General features: G+C 43.1%; 1 protein-coding gene across 2 annotated transcripts; it reads right to left on the bottom strand.

Moving 5' to 3' along the window:
• Positions 1-1,312: 1,312 nt before the first annotated feature.
• TBX19 (T-box transcription factor 19) lies at positions 1,313-25,542 on the bottom strand. Of its 2 annotated transcripts, XM_069019665.1 has the most exons (9): positions 25,291-25,542; positions 17,091-17,317; positions 11,282-11,546; positions 9,272-9,406; positions 8,433-8,494; positions 7,339-7,400; positions 6,516-6,701; positions 5,345-5,477; positions 1,313-4,427 (listed from the first exon to the last, which is right to left on the bottom strand). In XM_069019665.1, the coding sequence occupies exons 1-9, from the start codon at positions 25,306-25,308 to the stop codon at positions 4,193-4,195; spliced, it is 1,323 nt and encodes a 440-aa protein (XP_068875766.1). In that variant the 5' UTR covers positions 25,309-25,542; the 3' UTR covers positions 1,313-4,192. The 2 variants fall into 2 exon arrangements, with proteins under 2 accessions (XP_068875766.1, XP_068875775.1); XM_069019674.1 differs by lacking the exon at positions 9,272-9,406.
• Between the last annotated feature and the right edge of the window lie 79 nt (positions 25,543-25,621).

Raw genomic sequence — 25,621 nt, 5'->3', positions numbered from 1 at the left:
AATCAACACATCTCTAGAGGGAGGACTCTTGGGGAAAGGGGTGGTACTCTGGGGAGGGTATAAAAAGGAATACCCTGGGAATTTTGGGGTTTCTGACTGCTTTGCTTGATGGTGGTCAGGCAGCTAGTGTGGCCCTTTCGTCAGGGGATTTGGCTAACTTGTCATGGAGACTGTGATTAGTCCTATTCAATAAACTTGTCAATTTAAAGAATTGGCTGCTGTTCTTCTCACAGGAGAGGTGACTTTTTGGGATGAGGCCCCGTGGGCTGCTGAGCATCCCCACCACAGCACCCAGAGACCGGCAGGCATCAGCCTTCCATTCGGGCTTACAAAGGGAGCTGTCTGGGGAACTGTGGGCTCTGAAGGAAGAGTTGCTCCACACTTCCTTGGGCATAGCCAGAGGTGATTTCTTACCTTCCTGGGAGACCCATGCCCCAGTGCCAGGAAAATAAACCACGAGGGAAAAGCCTGGGACAAAAGGCACCTGCCTCAGGCTGGCAGGAGAGGCAGGCAGGCGGCACAGGAGAGGATGGGAACGCTGAGGAGAAGCCCCGATCCAGGGGTTGCTGGAGCCCCCGGGAAGGATTTAAGGGCAGGCTCCCAGCCACCCTGCCTGGCTCCCAGGACAGGGACACTGAGGCCCTGTGACAGCTGCAGACCACGAGGCAGGACCTGCGGCATCGGAGGCAACCAGGTTGTCCTAACATTGCAGGGTTTTTTACCTAGTAGCTCTTTTGCTTTCATTAGCCTCTTCCCTCCACTTCTTTTTTAATAACCTTAATGAAGTGTTGCACAAACCACCCCTCAGCCTCTCATTTAGTAGCTGAGTACAGTGCTAAAACCCTGCAGAAATTGAAAATAAAGGATTCCTCCCTCTAATAACATGGAGATTTGCATGGAGTTGTGTTCCCAAGCCCTGGCCCCTTGGCTGTCCCAAGGAGAGGCCTGAGGGGTACCAGCCACGCAGCCAGCATTGCTTCTGGCAGGACAAAAACCTACCATGTAGGCTCCATGATCAAATTAGGTTAAAAATGACAAACTATCAATAATACCAGGTAGTACATCTACCCTGGAGACCTTAGAAGAGCTATTCCAGTCTTTTAGTGCATTTCTTTTCCACAAAGTCAGGAAGTGATTTCGTCAAAGCATATAAAAACTGGGGAGAGGGCTCTGTGCTCTCTTTTCATGCTGCCATTTCAGTTACTGTTTACAACAACCAATGAAATACTCATTCAGAAATTATCATTGTATGGTGTTTAACGGCAAGCAGAAACCTGCTGAGAAAGAAGTACACTATCAGTGCAAACCCAAATCCACAGTAATGGTTTATTAGGAGGAGAACAGTTTTCATCACAGTTAAGGGAATCTGCCTCCCACAGGAGAACAGTGCAGACAGCATCCCAGCCTTTTACTGTGCTGTAGGGAAGTCCATTGTGGTGGGAAAGGAGATCTGTGAAGTTGGAACAGCAGTTTTTCTTGTGAACAGTTAGCAAAAGCTTCCTCCAGTGCTTCCACTGCTTAGGAGTAACCTGTTCAAACCAGATAGCAGTTCCCAAATCATTTACCAAGTTCCAGAATCATAGAACAGAATCACAGATCTCAAGCTGAAACGAACCCATAAGGATTGAGTCAAACTCCCTGTTCCTTGCAGGACTCCCCAACACAAAACCCAAGATCAGCCCACTCCCTGCTGTCCTCAAGCCTAGGGCTTTGGGCTACAAATAGCAGCTTGTACTGAAATGGGGCCAAGAGTAGTGAGCAAACCAAGGGTAATTTTATCTTTCTGTGTAATTTCTTAGGCTTGGGCTAAATCAGATTGTCTGCAATGACAAAGACTTAGCTCAGTTCTGAGGTCTAAGAACTTTTCCCTTCCTGTGACATGAATCATGGCTGCTTTTACAGTGAAAAGAAAGAAAAATTACTTTGCCCGTTCATTTTGATCATTTTCTAATTCTTTCAATCCTATGGGACTATCAGGAAAGCTAATTAGATGTTCCCCTACATTGTTTATTTGTGTAATAAAAATGCAGTTTGTGTAACACCTTATAATGACTCTTGTATTACTGTAATGCAGTATATGGGATAAGAAATTATCCAACTCATTAACCATGAAGGAAGCACTGCAAGTCCTGGACAGAGAAGTCACCACCTGCCTGCTTTTTAGCATCTTGTGTAGACTCTCTGTGTGGTGTGTCTCTGGGGAGCTGAACAGCCAGAAGAGGGTAGCATAAGTTAGTTAATAAACCTCATCTGTAAAGCAGAGTTATTTTTGAGAGAAACACCTACCTACATTTCTTGCTGCAAGGTAGGGAAACATAACATTGAGAAACTCATCACCAAGCTTTTGTCAGAACGTGGGAAGGCAGATTTACAGTCAGGACTGACAAGGATTAGACTGATAGCGGGATGCAGAACTTTTTGCGCTCTATTAACTCTTGTTTGACCAATGCCTCTATTAATAAAAATGCACATCTGAAGCAACATGATTACTTTGATCTTAGGGGATTGCAGCACAAGTCAGCAAAACTAACAGTGTTAATGAGTACGTTCTGGCACATGATCTTGCCTGCAGCAAATCTGAAAAGCCAGATGGGGAAGGCATGGCAGTGCTTAACACTGAGAGCAACTTAAGGGGATGGTTCAGGGCCAGGTAATAGAATACCAAACAGAAGCTTGCTGAGTTCACCAGACACATGCACATTTGACAACCTGAATCGAGGCCTCTTGCTGCTGCCTCTAATGTCTACCCAAAAGAAAATATTGCTCCCAGGATCTGTATGCAATAAATGAGTATTCACAAAGGGAATGTTGCTGTATCTAGCAGAAGCAGAGACACCAGCTCACAGGAGCTTTGGAGAATCCCCTTCTATGCTGAGGATTGTCCCCTATTAAAGCACATGACTCTAAACAGACCTGAATTGCTGCTGGGCATTTCATTATACAAGGACATATCTACATGAGTTAGCTTGCAATTTTTTCTTTATAGAAATCAAACAGCAGCACTCTTCTCTGAGAATTTGATAGGGTTTGCCTGAGGAGATACATGAAAGGACAAGGAAGACTGGGGGATGGCTGCTGTTATTTGCATCACAGAAGTGGTTAGAAATCCCAAACAGAATCAGGCCTCCACTGCGCTGAATGCTGTACACTCACACAGGACGGGAAAAGCTGTAGCCTGAAAAAGGAAGCTGAAGGAGACAAAGTGAGAGAGGAAACAGGTGTGAGGACATGAAATACAATGCCCAGGAGCATACACCCATTAACTGGACAAGGAATCAAAAATTCCTGTTCTGTCAACTTGCTTCTGACAGAGCTGCTTTAAATAGCTCAGAGTTTGTTAGGTGAGAAAGACTGGGTGTGTGTTTACACCTTGGAAAGGCACTGAGGAGATAATAGAGCATGTATTCATATTTTATTTGTACTGTATATCTGAAGCAAAGTGGAAATGCAAGCTGAATATTTTTTCTATAATTCTTTTCTCTCCACCCTTTCAAAAACAGCATATATTGGAAACACTGGAACTTTCCATTTCAAAGACTGTAACATCAGACTCTAAATGCTAAACTAGCTGCCCTTCACCCTGCTGCTACAGTGCAGCCACTTTTGCAGCTTGAGTGTGCCCACTATCCTAGTGGCACACTCACAGCAAACAGCAGCTGGAGAAGGGAAGGGGTCAGAGTATGCAGGTGGCATTAGGATGGCAGACTAATTTCATCCCCTGAGGGGTTTACTTTCAGGTATTGTGAAAACCTTTATGTGAGAGATTCAGAAGGCCTTTAAAGCAGTGCTGTCCCTTCAAATGAGTTGCAAACTTGCTCACAATTTTCCCTGGACTTAGCTGTTAGTTACAGAAAGAGCTTCTAGAATGACATGCAAATATCCAGCTGCCATGTCTACTTCTCTCAGTCCCGTGTCTCTGACCATTTTTAATGTGATGTAGAAGCAAAGCTAACTAAAATGATTCTTTCTGGAGATCATCCTGAATGATGCATAATGGTTACAGTAATAAGCTGTTTCCTATAATATTTCCAGCCTTTGCATTTTGGTTTAACTGGCACACAAAAGGTACATTATAGGAAGTGATGAAATCCTTTTCCTGCATACGTTCTGCTCTGCACCACACTCCTCAGGGATCATTTGCTGTTTGTGTCCATCTTGTTTGGCTGAGCTTCCCTCGGGAGCTGCCTGTCCTTTAAAAGGAGTGTGAGGATGTCCACGCGGAGTCGGACAATCTGGCGAGAGCGCCTTCCCCTTGTGCTTCCGTGCTGCCAGACACCATTCCCTGCAGAGGGATTTGCACTGATGATGCAGCAGGTAAGGGAACATTACCCCTTAAAAACATGCTTGGAGGGCTGCTGTTCACCTCGCTTGCTGGGTTGACAACATTTACAGCACTGTTGCTCACTGTCCACAGGCAAGGGTAGTGGCTGGAAAAAAAGCAGCACAGATTGAGTGACTTGTTTCAAAGCATTTTGCCCTGCCAGAATTTAGCATTTAGCCCATAAGACTTGCCACAGGACATATAATTTCGTTATCTGTTCAAAGGCAGCTATTCAAATCAAGTCACCAAACTAGATCAGCCTTGAAGATCTTTAGTGAAAATTCACCAGCGACCATCACACCTGGTGACCTTGGAGGGAGGCATGGAGAGAAATGTACAAGTATATGTGAAGTTTCAAAATTTAAGGATCGTTTTATGTGCCTCTGTGACTTCTTCCCATTTCAGGAACTGAGTTGAAAGAGTTTCTAGAGAGGGAGGTTACAAAGTCTCATGTATACCTATATGTTTATACCTATATGTTTATACCTATATGTTTATACCTAGCTGCTATGGTATAAACACTGAGAAGAAAACCTGCTCAGACCAGGTAACAGTGCATTTGAAATTGCAGCTCATTTTCCTGGCACAGAAGTTAGAGAAGAAGTTATTGCATTCATTTGGGGAAAAGAAGGGAAAATATTTGATAATTAATTGATTCTCTAGGTCTAAATTCCATCTACTAATAGAATAGGATCCTCATTTCATGCAGGATAATAGTGAGAAATATATGGAGAAAAGTAATTTGGTTTTAAAATGCTCACAGACTGTAGAGACCAGAGTTCTTTGTGGGTGTTCCAAGATCCTGGTTTTCAGCAGTGCTGGCATAAAAATGAAGCTCCCATCGATTTAAGAGCAGAAGACAATTAGCTTGTCAGAAAGATCTGCCCAGGAATCTTGAATTGGGCGCTTAGGACACATTTCAAATCCTAGAGACTGATTAAAGTTTGGGACAAAGGACAAATCACCAAGGCAGTCCTACAAGCTTCAGTATGCCTCATACCAGCAGTTTTCCTGTAACCTTACCTGGGTCCAGGGCTGGCACCTCCCTTTGTGTGTGGCACTGAGAGCAAGTTAGCGTGTGGAGAGGATGGCAAAGTCCAGCTGTCATGTCCTGAGAATACCTGAAGATTATTGCTGGAGCTCTCCAACAAATTAACTTTGGGCAGGAAAAAAAAAGCAACAAACAAATCCTCGGTGACTATTGCAGACATTGCCTTAAGACAACAGAACATGGGCAGGCTTAAGGCAGCAATCTGATCATGAGGTCCCCAACCACAGGTAAAAGGACAAAACTCCTAAGCATGCTAAAAGGACAAAATTCCCGTGTTCATTAAGAGAGTAGCAAGGTGCCATTGCAATTCCAGGTGTGACTTATGAGAAGGTACAGCATGACAGACATAGAGTATGCATTTTTGCAAGTCTGATTAATAGTTTTTAATTACTAATTGACATATATCAGGCAATGTTTTGATATAGATTTCCTCATAATTTGAGCTAAAATACATAATAAAGTTTTATAAATATTTCCCCATTCCTGGAAATTTTCAAGGCCAGACTGGATGGGGCTTTGGGCAATCCGGTCCAGTGGAAGATGTCCCTGCCCATGGCATGGTATTGGAACAAGATTATCTTTAAGGTCCCTTTCAAACCAAACCATTCTATGATAAATACTTCCATTAAACAGGAATTCTTGCTAAATTGTAATTAGCAAGCAGATTACTTTATCCTTATTCTTCTTTCTGACCAACTTCTTCTGATCAAAGTAGAATCTGTTTCTGGGACTCTGCACCCTGATCTAGGAAGTGAAAGGGACTTTAAAGATTTTCTGGCAATACCAAAATGCCTTTGTCTCACATCAGCTTCTACCATATTGTTGAGAGCTGCTTTGACTTGAGAGCTCAACTGCATAATGGCAGGACATTGAAAGAAGACCTGCAGTGCTCTTTTTGTGTAACTAAAAGCTGTAGCTAAAGCAAGATCATACACTCTGGTTTGTCAGTAACAGTGCACCCAGCTCTTGATACCTCTTTGTTTTGCTGCCTCAGTCACGCTGGGTGCATGAAGGGCTCTGTGCAGGTGGTTACAGAGACTCACCATGCCCTTTCCTAGCCTCAGCTCCTGCTTGCCCCAGTGTTTGTGCTAACCTAAGGAAGGGACAGGCAGGCAGAGCAGCAAAGCAGTGCTCCAGCAATACCTGTAGGGGAGTGATTCCTCTGCATGTAGGAGGGTGGGTATGGAGCAGCCCGATGGCCTCGCAGGGCTGAGTATCTCTCGCAGCTGTGCGGAGCGTGCGGAGCAGGCAGAGGCAAAGGTCCACTGTACTGGTAATTCGAGCTTCCCGAGGCACACATTGGATCTGGGTTGGAAATCAGCCAGCCACCTTCAAGGTAAAAGAGAGAGCAAAGCTATTACTATTGCTGCATTAAAATGCTACAATACAATTAAGAAATAACCAGCCTCCTTGCAGAATCAGCTGTGCCTCCGAAATACCAAGCAGATTCCAAGATGCTGGTTTGTGAAACAACTGACAAAAAAATAGCAACCCTCCACCTGCCTCCCAACCCACCAACCCTAAAAACAAGACCTGAAAGCAACCAGAAAATGTCACAAACATTGAAGATCAAATGAAAGAATAACTATCAATAAAACAAATGCTCCCCCTCGTTTTTTTACCTGTTTACCTATGAAAGGTAATTTTATAGGTGACAAAAATATTCACAAATTTAAAAAAAATGGGGTAAGAAAGCCCTAAAACTGTCATATATCATCTTGATTCTAGATTCCTTTTAATATTGAAAAACTGGATTGTAAGGAAAATGATCCCTCTGCAGGACCTCTCACATTATTTCACACTGTGAGGTCTCTTCAATCTTCTAATGTTTTTTTAAGGGGTCCCTCTCTACGAGCAGAGTTCAGAACTCAGTAAGTGATCAGTATGAACCAGTTAAGTAAGGTCCAGGTTCCCAGCACCCATCATATCTCACAAAACTTGCAGCTGACATGAATAAAAACCTTACAGTGAGAGTATGTCATATGTTGACCTTCAGAGACTGTTTCTGGAGAATCCTTAGAATGGTTTCTGAAAAGCAAAATACTTTGTAGTTAGTGTTCTCATTGAGAAACTACAAAAGTTATAACCAGAACTACTCAGTAAAAAATTGGAGAAGTGAATAAAAAAGGAGGGAAATCCCTCCTCTTTAACCATGTGCCAGGCAGCAGTAGACCCTCCTACATTCTTCCATAAAGGAAGCAGGAGCTTATGTTTGACAACATAAACAAAAATGTTCCTAGGTTTGTGCCATATTTGGGAGCTGAACCTGGAATTTTAAATCTACCAGTGGGCACCATTCCTGCTTGCAGGCAAGCTGAAGGCAGCACTCCCCCTTCCCCAGCTGGAAACCCTGATACCGACACACAGCAGATTCTTAAGTGGTGAGATGATCGAAACTAAATACAGATTCCCCTGCAGGTACATGGGACTCTTCACATGTCAGAAGACAAAGCAGATCCAAACAAAATTTATTAGAAATTATGGGCTGGAATACATTGTTTGCATGCCACTCTACATTAACATGGGTGATGCAAGTAAAATTTCGAAAGACAAACTACAATTAATTTCTGATGGGAGCATCTCTGACACCTTACATTTACTAAACACATCTTATCACACAGGCTTAATAACAGCAGTGTATTTACACTACAGTTACACTGCAATTTCACTTTCAGCTATGCTTTTTGACGCCTGCAGTTAACATTTTTTCTCCCTGGATTCACTGGAGTGCAAATACGATGTTGTGAACACATGCAGGGTATAACACTACTGGGGAAGTTCAGATCATCTCATTTCAGGTTTTCCGTGTAGACAGAGATAAGTGCTAGGATCTCCAAGAGCATATTCACCCACTTGAGCACCTATTGTAATAATTATATAGTCTCCCCACTAATGTCATTGGAGTGACTCTGGATTTAAGACAGCAGAAAGAAGCTTCAGCTATGTAATTTATCTTTCATATGGTGATGTCACAGTTTTAACCATATCAGCAGCAAAAAAGCTACCGGATTAAAAAAAAAAAAAAAAAAAAAAAAAAAAAAAAAAAAAAGATGAACTCACCTTTCCTTTGCATCCAGGAAGGCTTTGGCAAAGGGATTATACTTGATTTTGAGAGCTGTTATCTTGAGTTTACAGAAAACAAGGCATGTTAGTGAAGGCAATTTGAAACAGAAAATTGACAAAACATCTTCCAGAGTAATCTGAGTGGAACTGCCTGGGTTAGCTTAAAATATATCCCCACACATGAGGTTTTCCAGGGCTGGGTAGGAGACAGCTTTGCTGTGTACTGATCAGTACCACTGGCAAAACACCAGTTGGGGCAGCCTGGCATGAGCTGGTCTGGCAAATCTGGTGGAATGAAGGACCCTTTCAAGAGAGTTTAAACACTGAATTCCTATCAAGTACAAATAAAATCTGCAGCAACATTAGCTAAGGGATGTGGCACAGGAGTTAGCAATTCTTCCAACCCAAGGCATCCCTCAAGTGCAGAAATTTTCCCACGGAGTATTGTGTTGTTCTGCAGTTGTATGTGTTACAGGGAACAAGGAGAGACGGGGTTATCATCATAACTACCAGTTATTGCTGGAGGAAGATATTTGGCTTGACTGTAGGGCTGTTTGGCTTTTTTTTTCCAGTAAAGGATTGGGATGCCAGGACAGATGGACCAGTCTAGAACAGCTGTGCCAGGATATTAAGCTAAACCTGGCTTAGTACTGGAGCCAGACACTAGGTTTGTCAGTGTTCTACTGCAGAGAAATGACAGAGTATTAGACTAGATGGAATATCACACTGCATGGGACTGGTGGAGAAACAAGAAACAGGCACACTGGTCTTGTAGTTAATCAGCTTCTAACAGATCTCATCAGTGGTGACCAGAGCACAGTGTGGCACTCTCCTACCTCTTCATTCTGATAGGCAGTCACAGCTATGAACTGGGTCTCAGGGAAGGAGCAGTTCATCACCATCCGGTGAGGGCCTCCCACACGAACTATGTGTACCTGGGGCTCATATTTATGCAGGGAGTTCAACATTATCTGCAGGAAACAAAACAGAGAGACAGCCCCCAGTGCCACTCTGGTACCTCACAGCCACCCTTTGGCTCTGTGACAGAGCAGGTGTCACTGCTGAACCTCCCCAGCCAGCAGTTACTGAAGCAGGAGGGCCGGTGTCTCCCTCCCTTGCAATAACCACATGGCTGAACAGAATGAGACTTCACTGGACTGTATTTAAGGCTTTGGATGCAGCAGCATCAGTGAGTATTTGTGTTAGCAGCTATGGCCCTCAAGCCACTGGACTTCCACTGCACTAGGGGCTGCTGAAACAGCTCAGAGGCCCTCCCTGTCCTGCTTCTGCTGTTTGGAAGATTCAGAATCACACACAGAAAAGGTGCCAGGAAGAAGATAAGGCAGTCACCCAGTCATCTCTCTGGGCAAGATGAAGTGTATCTAATCAAGCCTTGGCAGAGCATCTAACCTGGCACTAAAAGCTGTGAATAGCATTGATCCAGGAAGTCTATTAGGTTGTTTAATTGTCTCTAGTGCAAGAAGAAGATTCTTTTTTAAAATTTGTACTTTGCAAAGTGATGTATACCTACCTACCTACATATATATATATATATATATATATATATATATATATATATATAAAAGAAAGAACACAACTATTAACATAATTACTTTCTAATACCATCACAGAAGGGGCAGCTGCAGCACAGAGTGGGGACATGCTTTACTTTAACACTGTGGTCAAGATTCAACAGAAAACAAGAGGAGCTTCAGTTATTTGTTATTTAGTGACTTTGGTTTGGGTTCTGTTTCTCATATGGCTTTTCCTCCCCTGCTTTCTACTATTTTCCTCTCCATCATATATATATATATATATATACAGTGTTCCCCTGTTCATTTCTCCAGGGACTCTTTGACCCTCCAAGTTTCCTGTAGCTTCTTTCCCCCCCCCCCCCTGCATATTTTCCTGAGGCTTTTGACTTTTCTAAGGTCCTGGATACAAGACTAGCATTTGCAGATTCAGATCCTGTTCTGTGCTCTACAATGATTCTTGTGTGCTGGTTCCATGTAAGGCTTAGGAAAAGCCAGATCATCTTCCTGTTCTCCAATCTGTAAAACCTGAGATAATTTCCTACCTCATTAGAGTACTAAGCTTACAGAGGTACCTCACAAACCTAATGGAAATAACAGATTGACAACATATAACATTTACATGAAAGAAGTTGATTCTGGGCTGACAAGTATCATCCACTGTAGGAGTTCTGTACAAAACAAACAAGCGAACAAAAGGTCTTGTGCAACATTTTGCCTTTAGATGCATCATCAAAAATAAAATATGAAGCAAAATTAATTTTCCTGTTTGCATTTTTAAGGGGTTCAAAGAGAAAGTCACTTATTTCTGGTACATGTGGTTTCTTTCCAAAGGACAAAGCTGATTCAATAGAATATTGATAATTATCATGATGCAAAAGCAGACATAGTAATTATTTCATTTAGGAGCAGCCTTTTATTCTGCCATCTGACTCCTGCCAACATTCCACTTACACCACACAACATTGGGGAACACAACAAAAACCTAATACCCGTGACCATTTTTCCCCCCTTTCTCTGAAGTCCTATGTAAAAATCCCCAGCACACAAGACCAACTCTGAAAAGACCCCTGATGATTAAGTAAACCACAGCACTCTGTCTCTCTTAACATCAAGAAGTCCATTAAAATCTGAAAGTGCCAATTAAGGCCTGTTTATCCCTGTTTACATTTGGCCTCCAGAGAATAATTGGCATCTGTGGGTGAAGAGGCCTTTAAGGGCTTCTATAATTACATAAATGCACCCTTGATATTTCTTGATTGGTAGGTGCTTGCAATTGAAGCCAAGAGGTGGTGTGGAAGCATCAGGCCATACCTGCCCACTCCCATTGAGCTTGTTGGTAAGTTTGACTTTGCTGAAGGAAATGGCAGCTTTCATCCAATGGGCCCCAAAGTTGGGAGAGTCTGGGTGGATGTAGACACAGCTGTGGTTCGGTGGCTCTGGTTTCCCAGCTGGCACCCATTCTCCATTGACGTACTTCCAGCGGTGGCCATCAGTCGGAGCGAAGTCCAACAGGAAGGAGTACATGGCGTTTGGATCCAAGCCTGACACGCTGATCTTCAAAACAGGGAACATCCGCCTGGCCAAGGAAACAAAAAAGGGGGACACCACTGGAAACTGGTCTTGAAAGATTCTCCTCAATGTTTGTTTCCAGATGCTCACTGACTATCTCAGTATAAAAAAACATCCTCCCTTCCTTCCATCCACTCTTGCCATCAGACCTTGCAGTTGGCAGTTCCTCCAGTAATTTGGTCCTGTACATCCATATTCCCTGACCTCACCAGCTTGACAATGTTCTTTTGCTTTTAGTTCCATCTTACATGCAAGCTCTAAATTTCTATCCAACCTTCCACCATCTCATGTGTTTAAAACTGAAACCCTGCCTTTGTTAATTTTGGGGAAATGCTCCTTTTGTGCCTAGAGCTCTAATGCCACCTTTTCTCAATCCCCTTTTACTATTATTTATTTTTCTTTCGTAAAGGAGATTTGCAGGAGCTCACAGTTTGATTTTCAGTGGTTTTCTATGTGTCCCAGGGCTTGTGATTGATGCCACACAGCTCTGAATTGGCACCTCAGTGCCTGAAAGTCTGCAGCAACAGAGCTAGTAGGGCTCTAACAGTTTCAGGAACTGGGAATGATTTGTGGACAGCAGAACAGAGGGGTCTCCCAGAAAAGGTATCCTATTCATTAAGTTTCGTAGCTTTTCAAGGAATACATGCAATTGCTGTTACATATCACCTCCTACATTCTTCTTCCATGAGTAACAGGCGTCCCTGCCCCAGACACCCTCATACTGACCTCTCCTGGCCACTGCCGTTTCTCCATGCCACATTCTTATGGACTGGCCAATGAATCTTCAAGCTCCTTTTCTCTGTGGGTACAGAGAGGGTACACCAAGCCACCAGAGGAATGGCCTGAGGTCTGTGGCCATGGGGCTAAGGTAAGGTAGCTCTCTAGGCTTAGATAGGTGTACAAGACTTCCAAAATACGTAAGAAGGGAGCTGAAGCTCTAGGCTGTCTTAAAGGACACTGGAAGTCTCTGCCCCTGAGTTATACTCTCTACTGACACCCTTGCTAATGATTAGTCTCCCATGACATTCCACTCACCTTTCTGGATACCTCTATAACAGTTTTTGCTGTATGCATTCAGCACCTTCTGCTGACAGGAAAAGACAGAATTTGAGAAATTTGAGATTTTTAATCTAATATTAATACTTGCTGCTACAGCGTCAGTGCAGCATTGAGGAAAACACCATAGAATTTGATTTGGGTTGGAAGAGACCTTAAAGATCGTCTTGTCCCAATCCTTGGATTGGTGTCTCCAACACTTTCCACTACACCAGGTTGCTCCAAGTCCCATTCAATCTGGCCTTGAGCACATCCAGGGATGAGGCATCCACAGCTTCTCTGGGCAGTGCCTCACCACCCCTTGTATCACTCCATGTCCTTGTAAAAAGTCCATCTCCAGCTCTCTTGTAGCCCCCTTTAGGTACTGGGAGTCTCCTCTCCAGGCTGAACAGCTGCAACTATCTCAGCTTTTCCTACGGACTTGCTCCAAGAGGTTGATGTCCTTCCTCTACTGGAGAATGCAGCACTCCAGGTGGGTCTCACCAGAGTGGAGCAGAGGGTGAGAATCCCCTCCCTCCCCTGCTGGCCACTCTGCTTTGGATGCAGCCCAGGATGCATTTGGCTTTCTGGGCTGCCAGTGCACGTTGCTGGGTCATGTTGTGCTTCCTGTCCATCAACACTCCTGAGTCCTTTTTCTCAGGACTGCTCTGAACCCATTCTCCACCCAGCCTGTATTTTAAGTTCACTTTATGAGGTTTGCACAGGCCCTGCTCTGGAGCCTGTCCAGATCCCTCAAGAGGACATCCCTGCCCTCCACTTGTCAACCAGAACACAGCTGGGGGTTGCTGGCAAACTTCCTAAGGGTGGGAAGGGTGTGCCCCTGTCACCAACAAAGGCATTAAAAAGCTCTAGTCCCAGTACTGACCCCTGAGGAGCAGCACTCCTCCCTGGTCTCCAAGGTACTGTGAACCATGACGTTTCTAATTAAATAGATGCTTAGTCAAGGATTTATGCACCGCACATGTCTTTCTGATCAGGATGCACCAGCTACCAAACTGGGATGTGATAAAAAGTATGGATGCATTGCTCTTTCCAATGCTTACATCTCCCCCAGTCGATGTTCAAAGTAACACATTTAGATACATAGCTGAAATTGAATTAGAGGGGAAAATTAATCCGCATGCAGATTTAATTTCACTAGATTTCTCAGAGCTGTTTGTGTTACACGCAGATTGTTAATTCCTCTGCCCACAATGCAGGCAGGCTGCTCTGCCTTTCTATTTGAGAGGCTCAAGTTTATTCCCAAAGGACCTATAGACCAATTCCAGAAGAGAATGCAGTCACCATCAATTTTAACCTCCTGTAGCACTAAGATTAGAGCACTTCCCTGTGTTACCTGGCTTCAATCCCAGTTAATCTCTGTCTCACTTGGACCAGCATGTTTTGACTGTACAGACTCTAATGATGGAAAGCTTACCACCTAACTTGTTCTGCTGATTAAGTGGCTTTACTGTTAAAATCTGACTTTTAGCATGGCAAATTGTGATTTCCCCAAATTTGTTTGTCAGAACGTTTGCGTCAATGATCAGGTAGGTGCACATGTGACCTCTACTGCTGCAATAGCTGAGCACTTCAGCCTCTTCAATTTATTTAGAGAAAATCTGCTACAATTACTCCACAGTAGAGACCTTGAGTGGGAAGATGTTTGATATCAAACTTGAACGTGCAGCAACCAGTTAAGTTGCTTTAGCGTTTAAGCCTGGAAAGGGCTTCTTTGCCCCACTCATGGCTGCCTGCACTGATCCCCTGTGGATTCTCCCCATACACGGAGAGGAACAGTGGCACCTTCCTGTCTCTAGGCAATAACAGGGATTGCAAAGTCTCAGGATACTGCCTAGCTAATATGGTAGTAACACTGAGAGAGAAAACCTACTCAGTCAGATAACAGTGCATTTGATATTGAAGTGTCAATTGAATACAATAAGTCTGAGTAAAATAGGAGATGGTTTCCCACCGTATCAGCTGCACCCTTTGGGACATGTTTTGTGATACAGCATGTGATTTAATTTTAATGATGTCTATCCTGTTCAGAATATATCTATCTCCCCTAGGCATATTGCTAGGCCAGGTGATTATCATAATGAAGTATGATACAGCCACAGAGACATATCTATATATTAACACTGAAGTTGGTTCATCTAACTGTGACATTTTGGGACCCTCGGTACCAATTAGAGATGACTCAGAGCAGATGGAATTGTGCATGCTAGAATTTGACACTTGAGGATCACTAATCAATTAGACTTTCATTCTCTGGGATGCTCCTGTATCAGGTTTCTGTTTAATTTCTGAGCTTTGCCAATAATGTGTCTGTCCACACCAACTGTTTTCGTTTTCACACACAAAAGTTCAGGCTGGCTCTTCTCTTTCATTGTAGAACACAGTTTTCAAAGCATTCATCTACCCTTCAGCAAGAATGATCTAGTTGTACTTATTTAGCAGGAGCAGAATAAGATCAATATTTTTTCTACTGAGAATCTCTCTGGAGACAGTCACTGAAGAATCCTGAACCTGAGAAAAACTCAGCAGTCATAAGAAATGGTCTCAAGTTTGTCTCCTTTTGAATAGAATAGAGTTGTTCAGAGTGCTTTGCTGCAGGCCACCGTCTGTGTTTTCTTTGTTTTAGTGTGCTGATGTGTTTTTTGATGAAAGATACTTTCAGAAATGCAGAGATCCTTTTTCATAGTCTCTGATGCTACAGTAACTATGTTAAAAGGACTAATGCAAATGGCTGTGTGACATACTTCTGCATTTTTTTTATTTAGAGATTGCTGTGGTTTGATCATAAAGAACTTATTTCTGTCCCCACTGACATTTCTGGAGATGTCATTGGCTATAAGAAAATTAGAATCAGGCTGATAAGGAGTGTATAAGTTAAAATTAAAAAATCAGGCAGCTTACACAATGAAATAAGAAGTACCCAGGCACATTCAGATAATGAAAGATTCCCTTATCAACACTATAAAAAGATTTTATCTCCACACTCACCCTGACATTTCAGAAAGAACTAGTATCACCATGAAGTCATGATTTTCATTAGCTGCAAGGAAAGAAACTGAAAAAAAACCTGTTGGTATGGTGTGATTCTTTGTACCAATTTAATTAACCAGAGGCAAACCCATCTTACCTCATTTTTAGTCACTTATGCTGCTAAGGAGCCAGTTTAAGCTACTGTACACCAAGTGAAAGTCCACTTAGAAGTCTGCTGTAGCCTAACAGCAGTTTTGAAAGCAATTTAAATGAAGCAGAAGGAGCTTCTCGATATAAAGAGAATCTCGGCAGCAGATTTCTATCAGTATAGGTTACTAGGAGGAATCAGAATGGCAACAGGTACTGTTGCACCAAGAGCTGGGTACTTTGGGAAGGTTACTGTTCTCTCCACAGAATCACCTTGCTGAGCCAAATGAGACTATATTTTTCCTTTTTACTGCTATGTCCTTTATCAAGCTACAGTCAGCAGTAATTTCATCCACAAATTCTGCTAAATCAAAGTCTGCAAAATTAATAAAAGTCACATCACATGAGTAAATCTTTCTCTCCATCTCTTAATTCCTGTCTCCTGGGTGGGTCTCCTGAGAGGTTTCGCAGAAAAAATGTGTGCATGTTGAGGGAGCGGGGGGGGCTGAAGGGGGGGGGGTGTGTTGCAGCAGAGGGCTGGCAAGGATACATTAAATAAAAACTTTAGTACCACTGTGCTGGCAAATCTTATTCTGGTAGCTGCTTGTCTGTTATGGGCTGGACTCTGCTGTAAGCCCAGTTCAGAGCAGAACCTCTGTGGAGAGCTTTCTTCAAGCCAGTGCCCGATTCAGAATTGACATCCTTCTTGCCAGATTTTTCACTCTTTTCCTGTGCCTTTCTGTGTTCCCCAAAGAGTAAGACATGTGATCCATTTATACCACAAAATTTTGTCCTTCTGAAACTGTGTAAGCCAAGCAATATTCCACACTTGTTTCTAAAGGCACCAGCAACAACTGTGGGACCATGCAATTCAGACTGTACCTGCATACAGAGCATGTAGGGCACAGTTATATTGCACCCATTCTGGTACAGACTGCTCGTACAATCTGTTCATACCCCAGGCCAGAGGGATGGGAACTGCAGCTGGGGATAACAACATCTGCTTCTGTACAGTAATTTGAAGTGTACAGGTGAGGACTTGCTAATATAGGCTGATTATTAGCATAAGAAATCATTCCAAAGGTTTTGAGAGGTACCATCTATTCCCTTGAAAAAGTTGCCTTTTTGTGAAATCACAAGTTAGTCAATATATTTTTCCAGCATTTTTCATAGGAGGAATGGTTTGGCAGTGACCAAAAAGAAGCAGGGTCACTCCATCTTGTTCATATGCTGGTTTTAGTGGACTGCAAGGCTGCAGTCTCCTAAAAAGCTCTGGTGTGCAGTTCCCTCAAGTCTGCACACACTGTTTATTATCACAGAGTCTAACCCCCCTGGCTGCCACCTCCACTGAGCCCGCAGCACTGTGCAGATCACTCACCTGCCATTCTTGGTCACGATCATCTCATTAGTGACTTCCCTGAATCTCTGCCAGAGCGTCGCATCCTCCAAGACAACCTGGAGCTGTTTCTCCGTGGGGTCGCCTTTGTCTCTCCCAGCCCGGAGTTCACTCTCCACTACGCTGAGGAGCCTGGAGACGGTGCAGTCACTGGGCTTTTTGCAGCCCAGGTCTGCCATGACGGCTTTACTGTCAGAAACTTCAGGTAGCTGTTGAAAAGACAAAAATAATAAGCTAAATAAAAAAAGAAGTCAGTTCATTGGGCACCGTCTGGCAAACGTGCTCTCCTCACTCTTTTGCCACTGCCTAGCTCTTTCCTCTGAAGTCCCAATGGGCAGTGACACCAGTGTGTGGAGGTTTACGCACACGCTCCACACAAAAAGAGGACTATCTCCTAATTACCTGTTAGACAGTCAGGTGGGTGGCTGGCTGATGACTCAATTGGCTGCCTTGAAAGAAGAGTCCTCCATCCAAATTAGCATGCTTTTATCTTTTTTCAACCTGAAGTGGGTCTAATTGTTCTGCTTGAGAACCAGGTTTCCATTAATGAAAATTGTTTCATTTCCAGACTGAAACAATGCATGGAAATTGCATTCACACTGGTGCGGACTCTAACTGAAGGAGCTGGGAAGAGTCAAGATAGTTAAGATAGAGAAGGTTGTCTTAAAATATTTTCACCAGAAATGTTGCATAAATGCATTAACCTCATTCCTCTACGTTCCTAAATCAAAATATAATAGCAAGAGTCTCTTCTGCACTGAGGTTGCAATGCACAAGGAGAAGGTAGCGTCCCTACACTCCACTGTTGATGGGTATTGTGTCCATCACTTGGTCCCACTGTCATTCACAAAATCCCTGCTGCACCTCACAGGTGGCTGAACTCCGCTCTGGCTGCGTTTCCACAGACAGACTGCACACTTCTGGGGCTGGTATCAGCTCAACCGCCTGAGGCCTGGCCCTGCTGACCAGCTCAAGGTCCATCTCATACAAAATCTCCCTCAGCATCCCTCTCACCTCATGCTGAGACCTTCTCTGACAAGCCTAATCCAACAACACATGCCCTCCACAAAGAAGCCGCCATTTTACAGAGGACTCCAACAATGTCAGCATTCAGCCAAGGGTATGAGAAATGCGGCTTCAGTGCCCTGCTGGAGGGTTAAGTGGGGGCCCCGTGAACAACAGTGACCTGTAAACACTGGGCTTTGGTATACAACAAGTGTTTGAGTCCCTAACTTCTCCTGATACACCCATCTCTGATAGTGTCTTGGAAAATTCTGGTCTGTTGGACATGAGATACTCAGGGTCTTGATTATGAAAATGTAGTGCTAGAGGTCACTTTTAGAGAAATACATTTCCTGTCTGCTTATTGGGAACTTTGCATTCTTTCAATTCAATAGTCCCTATTGAATTTCTGTGTTTCTGTCTCTTTTAGAAAGACAAAATGACTTGGTGGATCACTGCTGGGATTTTTACAGACAAGAAAGAGTATGGCAGACTTTATAAAACAGAATTTAAGTTAAATCCATCACTGATCAAGGCTAAACAAAAAAACCTGAGAGTTACCATCCACCTAAACAGCAATGGCCAGAGCTTGACAGCACCTTATTGGCACTCTTCCAACCCAAATAATCCTATGATTCTATGCTCCTTTCAAACTTCACACTGACACCTCTTCCCCCTCTTCTTTTTTAATTGTCAACTCATAACAAAAATACTTAGATTATTTTATAAGTAAACTCAGGTTGTGAGTTATGTTAGCAGGTGTCAAATAGCAACTTCTAGAAGATAAACAGCCCACTTTCACTGCTGAACAACTAAAGAATGTACTTTAAAATCTATAGGATAATTACATACCTCGAAGGGTACCACTTTACATTTGGAAAAATAATTGCATCTTAGGTATGCTGGTGTAAATTATGTTCACATTTGGGTTCCCCTTTCCAAATACTCAGAGGAGAGAGAAGCTACTACTGTAGTTTTTCCCTGCACGTGCTCAAATAGCATAGGAAATGCATAGGAGACTATATGAGACAGTGTTTAATTTTATTACACTACAAATGCCAATAGACAGAGAAATTGGAGCTGGTCGAAGTGCTGTGTATTTCAATTCCATATCTTCAGGTTTTCAGTCAGTTCTAAAACAGATACATGTTATTCTGGGATTTTTTTTAGCTGAAGCCCTATTTCCATCCAGCCTTTTAAGATACAGTTGCTCAGAAATCAGGAGATTCAAAGTTGAGGCAAGTAAAGAGACAACATCTCATAAAAGTAATAATATTCCAGTAGTTACACACAGTTCTTTCTATAGACAAATAAAAAGAGAAGCCTGGCCTTTCAGAAGTACTCACTGCCCATCTCTCCTACAGGTCTTCAAGTGGAGTGATACTGGATTATAGCCTCCAAAAATCAGATCCAGTCTACCTTCCTCAAGATGCTTAGAACTTAAAAGAAACGGAAAGCATGCACAAAAGCAACAACAGTTCCCGTTGGTAGAAGGATTTCCAAACGAGCAAGTGAAACTCTCACCAGCAGACACTGGTGCATCACTAGAGGTAGAGAACATTCTCAGCAAAGATGGATTGGAAATGGAGGCTGCTACAAAGCAAGAGAAAGGGAGGTCCTGCTTGGAGTGCACTGCTTGCCCAAAGCACTCCTGGGACTGAGCTGTAGAGAAGGAAGGGTGTATGGAGGGAGTGGATAATGACCTGTTCCAGTAATGGGTTGGGAAGAGAGTCAATAAAACTGGATTTTTTACAGCTAGCATCCCTAAGGGAGAAACATGAATGTGTTTACTTTGGAGTGTCATATTGGAACTTGTGTCCTGCACAGTAATAAAACACCCTTTCAGATCCCAGAAGTAGGTAACACTTGTGTGCTTACGGTTATCACTCATACAAGGTGTCTGATGCTTGAAAGCCTAGTGTCCAGAGGAAAAAATAAACCACAAATCTAACAACTGAAAATACCTGCCTTTCACACAGTTTGAATTTTAGTAACTGTGTTACCATAGCTCAGGATGCCTGAAACCACAACATTTTCCAAAATGAGAGTAGTTACCTGTGGATTGTTAGTGGGAACAGCCCAAGTGCTATTTTCAGCATGGGGAAGGGTGTTTCAGCTCTAAGAGTTCAGCCTGAGAGCAATTTGTGATGTACGTAGCAGGAAGGCACAGTTCATCACTGACAAATCTTTCCAACCAAAAAGAATTAGCCTAAGGAATAACAAGTTTGCATGCATGCAAGCACTTGATCAGCTGAATGTACTTGGACCTGAGATTTTGCTTTAAAACACACATCCAGATTCCATGAATCAGGCTTCCTTGAATTGTGCACTGTGTCTGTGTCACACAGCTTCCATAGGGGAGGGCTGCAGAACAGAAACCAGATAGATTCAGTCACAGTTATTTGTTTATTGTTGGCTTTTCATTTAACAAAAATATTATGTGTGGAAATTTATTTTGAACATTTAGCCTGTTTTAGGAGAAGTAAGAGACATCCTCTAATGTTTTGTCCCTCCATTCACCTAAATAACAACTTGGAATGCTTTCCAAGCAACCCTTCTTTCTCCTACTTTCTTGCAAGATTAATTTTTCCAAGTCTACAGGTGCTGAAACTGAGGCACAAACAGATTAATGCCACTGGCTGTAGGTAGTGCCAGGACAACCAGAACAATCCATTCTCAGATGTGGGTTATTTCTTGGGCTGGAAGTTAAAGCTCCCTGAACCTGACATTTGAAGGAAAGGTAGCTGGACTTACAGAGGAGTACAGTAGGTGCTCCTGATGACTCATGGCCAGTGTCACTGCAAGTGGGACACACACAGGACAGAAGACTGTTCACTGCCCTTCTTGCACTTGTCACCCATTTAATTAGACAAGCAAATCAGCAGGGGCAGCAGAAGGAACAGAAAATGCCCCTACAAAACCCACAATGTTGTAATCTTTCCCTGAAACCCAGCTGGGTACTTTCAAGCAGGGATCAGACTCCTTGTGGCTCATAGCCAGTCAGAACTAGCTCAAAATGCAAGCACAACACAATCATCTCCAATTTACTAATAAGAATTCAATAACTCATATTTTAAATGAAGCAGTGAGGACTGGGGAGAGCAGTGAAAGAACAGTCAGAACAATCCTGCAATACTTACTGGATTTTACTCCCCAAGCTACAGGAGGAAAAAGCTAGGGGTTATTTTTGACTTTCTAATTAAGCTTGTTCTTAAATGCTCCCGGCCACCAGCTGGTGGGGTACACAGAAAGAAAGAAAAAAAATAACCCAAACAAGAAAAAAGGTAATTAAAGAGCCCTTTCTTGCCTTGACATTGGATAGCTGTTTTTTGGCCTTTAGCTGCATGTTTCCAAATAGAAGGCAGCCCTTCATCATCAGATGAAATTGCAGAAAATAAGACTCACTGTTTCCATCTCCAAAGCTCCCACTGCAGCATTCACCTAACCCCGCTCTGAACACTGAGTCCCAACAACACAGGGAAATGTAACCTCCATCACCATGACACTCCCAGGAAATCAACACCTATCAACTACCACAGAATAATTAAGAAAGGATAAAAAGACAGCTGCTTTCCTTCTGTTTTTTAATCATGTACTCAGCCCCTTAAGAGATTGCTAGGCTAGAAGAGACTTAAAGAAGATTAGCCTTTGCATTAATGTCAGGGTGAGGGGACAGTGCCAGTAACTTCCATCGGGTATGTTTTTAGCAGCAAGGCAGGCAGCTTGTTCAAGTGGTACCTCCCTGTCTGGTGTTATAAGTGAGATTATAACTGAGATTAATTCCGAGCCCAGAGAGCAGGGAAGGCTTTCCACAGCAGTCTTTCTGCTTTTTTAAAAAGAGAAGGAAAAAAAGAAAACAAACCCAAAGAAAAAACCTAATGTAGCGTGATGGGTTGACCCTGGATGGGTGTCAGGTACCCACCAAAGCTGCTCTGTCTCTCCCCTCTTCAGGCTCATGGGTTGAAATAAGGACAGGTAACACCAGTTACCATCATGGGCAAAACAAGCTTGACTTGGGGAAATTAGTTTAATTTATTACCAATCAAAATTGAGTAAGCTAGTAAGAAATAAAACCAAATGTTAAAACATCTTTCCTCCACCTCTCATTTCTTCCCAGGCCTAACTTCCCTCCTGATTTTCTCTTCCTCCTCCCTGCCAGCGACCTTCTCAGGGGAAGGGCTTTTCACACTCTTCCCCTGCTCCAGCATAGGATCCCTCCCATGGAAAGCAGTCCTCTATGAATTTCTCCACCAGTCCTTGCCCCAGCCTGCAGTTTTTCACATACTGCTCTAGTGTGGGTCATTTCCATGGGCTGCAATCCTTCAGGAACAGGCTGCTCCAGTGTGGATCCTCTGCAGGGTCACAAGTCCCACCAGCAAACCTGCTCCGTTGTGGGCTCCTCTGTCCAGGAATCTGCTCCAGCTTGGGCTTCCCAAAAAGTCACACCCTCCTATGGGCATCCATCTGCTCTGGCATGGGGTCCTGCACCAGCTGCAGGTGGGTCTCTGCATCCCCATGGACCTCCATGGGCTGCAGGGGCACAGCTGCCTCACCATGGTCAGCTCCACAAGTGGCAGGGGAATGTCTGCTCTGGCACCTGGAGCACCTCCTGCCCCTCCTTCTCCACTGACCTTGGTGTCTGCAGAGCTGTTCCTCTCACAAATTCTGTCCCATCTCTTTGGCTGCATTAGTGCAAGGTTTTTTTCTCCTCAAATACATTACTCCAGAGGCACTACCACAGTTGCTGGTGGGCTCAGCCTTGGCCAGCAGTGGGTTCATCTTGGAGTTGGCTGGCCTTGGCTATATCAACATATGGGAAGCTTCTGGCAGCTTCTCAGGGAAGCCACCCCTGTAACCCCGTCACCAAAACATTGACAGCAAACCAAATATATGTAGTCAGGCTGGTGATAAATGTAACTTAGTTTATTTTAAACAATAATTATACTTTTCCCTAATTCATTTTTTTCTACTTGAAAATCTTCAGTGATGTCTTTAGACATGAATTGTCACCTAGAGGAAGAAACTATTACTGTCCCCATCTTTAGGATCAGAAAATTATAAAAAAAAGTAAGAGATTCTAAACAAAGCTTTAAGTTCTACTTACATCTCAGAACAAAAGTAATACATTCAGTGTTTATTGGGCAACATGCACTTTTGATCTGGATGTGTAGGTTAAAGCTTTCTGCTAACTATGAGGCTTAACAAGTTTCAAGTATAACTCCTATGAAGCAGTTGATTCTCTCAAAAGCAGTGAGCCTCACACATCCTGTTACACACAACCAGAAACCACAGGAGTACATGCCTGTGAAAACAAAATATTTTGTTTTCACACCACATACTGTACCAGAGAATGGTTTGGGTTGGAAGGGACCTTCAAGATCATCTCGTTCCAGCCCCCCTCCCATGGGCAGGGACACCTTCCGCTAGTCCAGGTTGCTCAGAGCCCCATCCAGCCTGGCCTTGAACACTTCCAAGAATGGGGCATCAAGAGCATCTCTGGGCAACCTGTTCCTGTGCCTCAGTACTCGCACAGTAAAGGATTTCTTCCTAATCTTTAATCCAAACTTCCCCTCTTCAGTTTGAAGCCATCCACCCTTGTCCTCTGACTATGTGCCCTTGTATAAAGCCCCTCTCCAGCTTTCAGTACTTCCCCAGCTTTCAGGGCATGACAGCCCTTCAGAGCTGCAATGAAATCACGCTGATTACATGATACTTTCATTGTACCATTTTTACACGACACCCATGTTGCTCCACACTTATTCCCACAGAGGTTTGAAAGCACGAATTCTTGGGAGTAACTTCTCTTAGAGATGCCACAAGGGAATGCAAGAGAAACTTAAAAGGGTTTAAACCAGGCTAACTTAAAATAGAAATCCCAAAGATTGGCAGCTGAGATAGACTATTCCATCTCTAATTCATCAGCAGCTTTTTTCTGAAAAGTGAGAAAATCAGAATTTTTTCTCTTTAGGAATCTTCAGCTGGGCAGTTACAAGCCTGTACCCCCACATGTATTGCAACCAAGGCTGAGCTTAGGAAAGATACAAGCAAGGGATGGAAATAACTATCAGCCCCCACCTTTGAATGGCTCACATCCATGAAATACCTTCTCTTGCAAATCAGACACTGCAGAAGGTGAAAGGAAAGGGGCAGACATTACAGCAGTTTCCCAAGAGCCTTGTCACTGAATTTGAATGCTGGTAACTTTGAATGCAAGGTAATGGGATTCAGGGACTAGATGCTGTAGCACAACCCTTTCAAAGCATTTCTAAGGAGCAAAGCCATTCATCAACAGAATGCACTTTACGGCAGCTGATCACTGTTTAGGGATTCCAAATGAAGATTTCACTTCTTTTTTAACCATTCAGGTATTAAGATGTCAGCATGAGAATGAAGTGGCAAAGTTCAACAGCTTTGTTGTTATGCAGGAGGTTGAGTTAGGCAAGCAAAATACCTCTAAGCTATTAGACGTGGAATGGATTTATTGCCCTTTGAAGAATCACAGTTGTCTTGATATGACACAGATGTATCCAGCTTTCCTGACACTCCTGGGACACTCTAACCTTTTCAAAAAGATAAAATGCAAAACCCTGGGTTTCTATACTACAAAAGACAGGCTGCTGCTTGTATTCCAAACACAACTTTGGAGTTTCCTGTAGGATAGAAATTTCAGTTGAGTCAGCTGCAAGACAGAGCTTGCAATCAAAAAAAACAAGAAAAGAAAGGTAATTGAAAACTTAATGCAGTCTCCCACAGCACACAAGTCTCACCACCTGCCTGTCAATTAGGAGAAAGTGTAACAAACCCTGAACAGCCTGATACACACACAGCTTGATATGCTGCTAAGGAATATTAAACCACAGCAACTCTTTGGATTCATATTAGGCACACACTTAAACAGACCAGCTTTTTGAAAGTTAAAAAAAATTAAAATAATCGTCTCTATTTATTTTTAACACACATTCATAAATCATTGATATTTTGCTTCATTTACATTTTGTTGAGTGTACATCAGCACTCAGAGCATGTTGATTTCAGAGGCGTATTGCTTCCTGGTGTCTCTGCTGACAGAATAGCACCAGGCATTACTTTCTCTGTAGCATGGACTAAGGATAGCTTGTTGGCATATCTATGTTGACTCTTGAGGTGAATAAATACGAAGCAACAAAAGCATTATCCTCACCTTAACAACTCCAGTCATGCCAACGAGTTGTCTAGGTGCCTGCAACTGCTGGGTGAAGCTGCTGCAAAAGACTGGTGACACAAGGACTGCCCCCAGCAGTACATGTTGTGTGCACAGCAAAGGAAGTGAGGACAGGACAATAACTTTAAAGAAAAACAAACACACAGAAGAAAACAAACCTCCCACAGCAACTTCAGCATCATTAAAAAAGCTGTAAGTACATTAAGAATATTAACCATAAGAGCCATTCATTTACCTCCCACAGCAACTTCAGCATCATCTGGAGAATCAGCATCATTAAAAAAGCTGTAAGTACATTAAGAATATTAAC

Source organism: Aphelocoma coerulescens, chromosome 1 (assembly GCF_041296385.1).
Source record: "Aphelocoma coerulescens isolate FSJ_1873_10779 chromosome 1, UR_Acoe_1.0, whole genome shotgun sequence".
NCBI classification, from domain to species: Eukaryota; Metazoa; Chordata; class Aves; order Passeriformes; family Corvidae; genus Aphelocoma; species Aphelocoma coerulescens.
The sequence above is the reverse complement of the archived record's forward strand: the minus strand, read 5'-3'. Positions and strand labels throughout refer to the sequence as shown.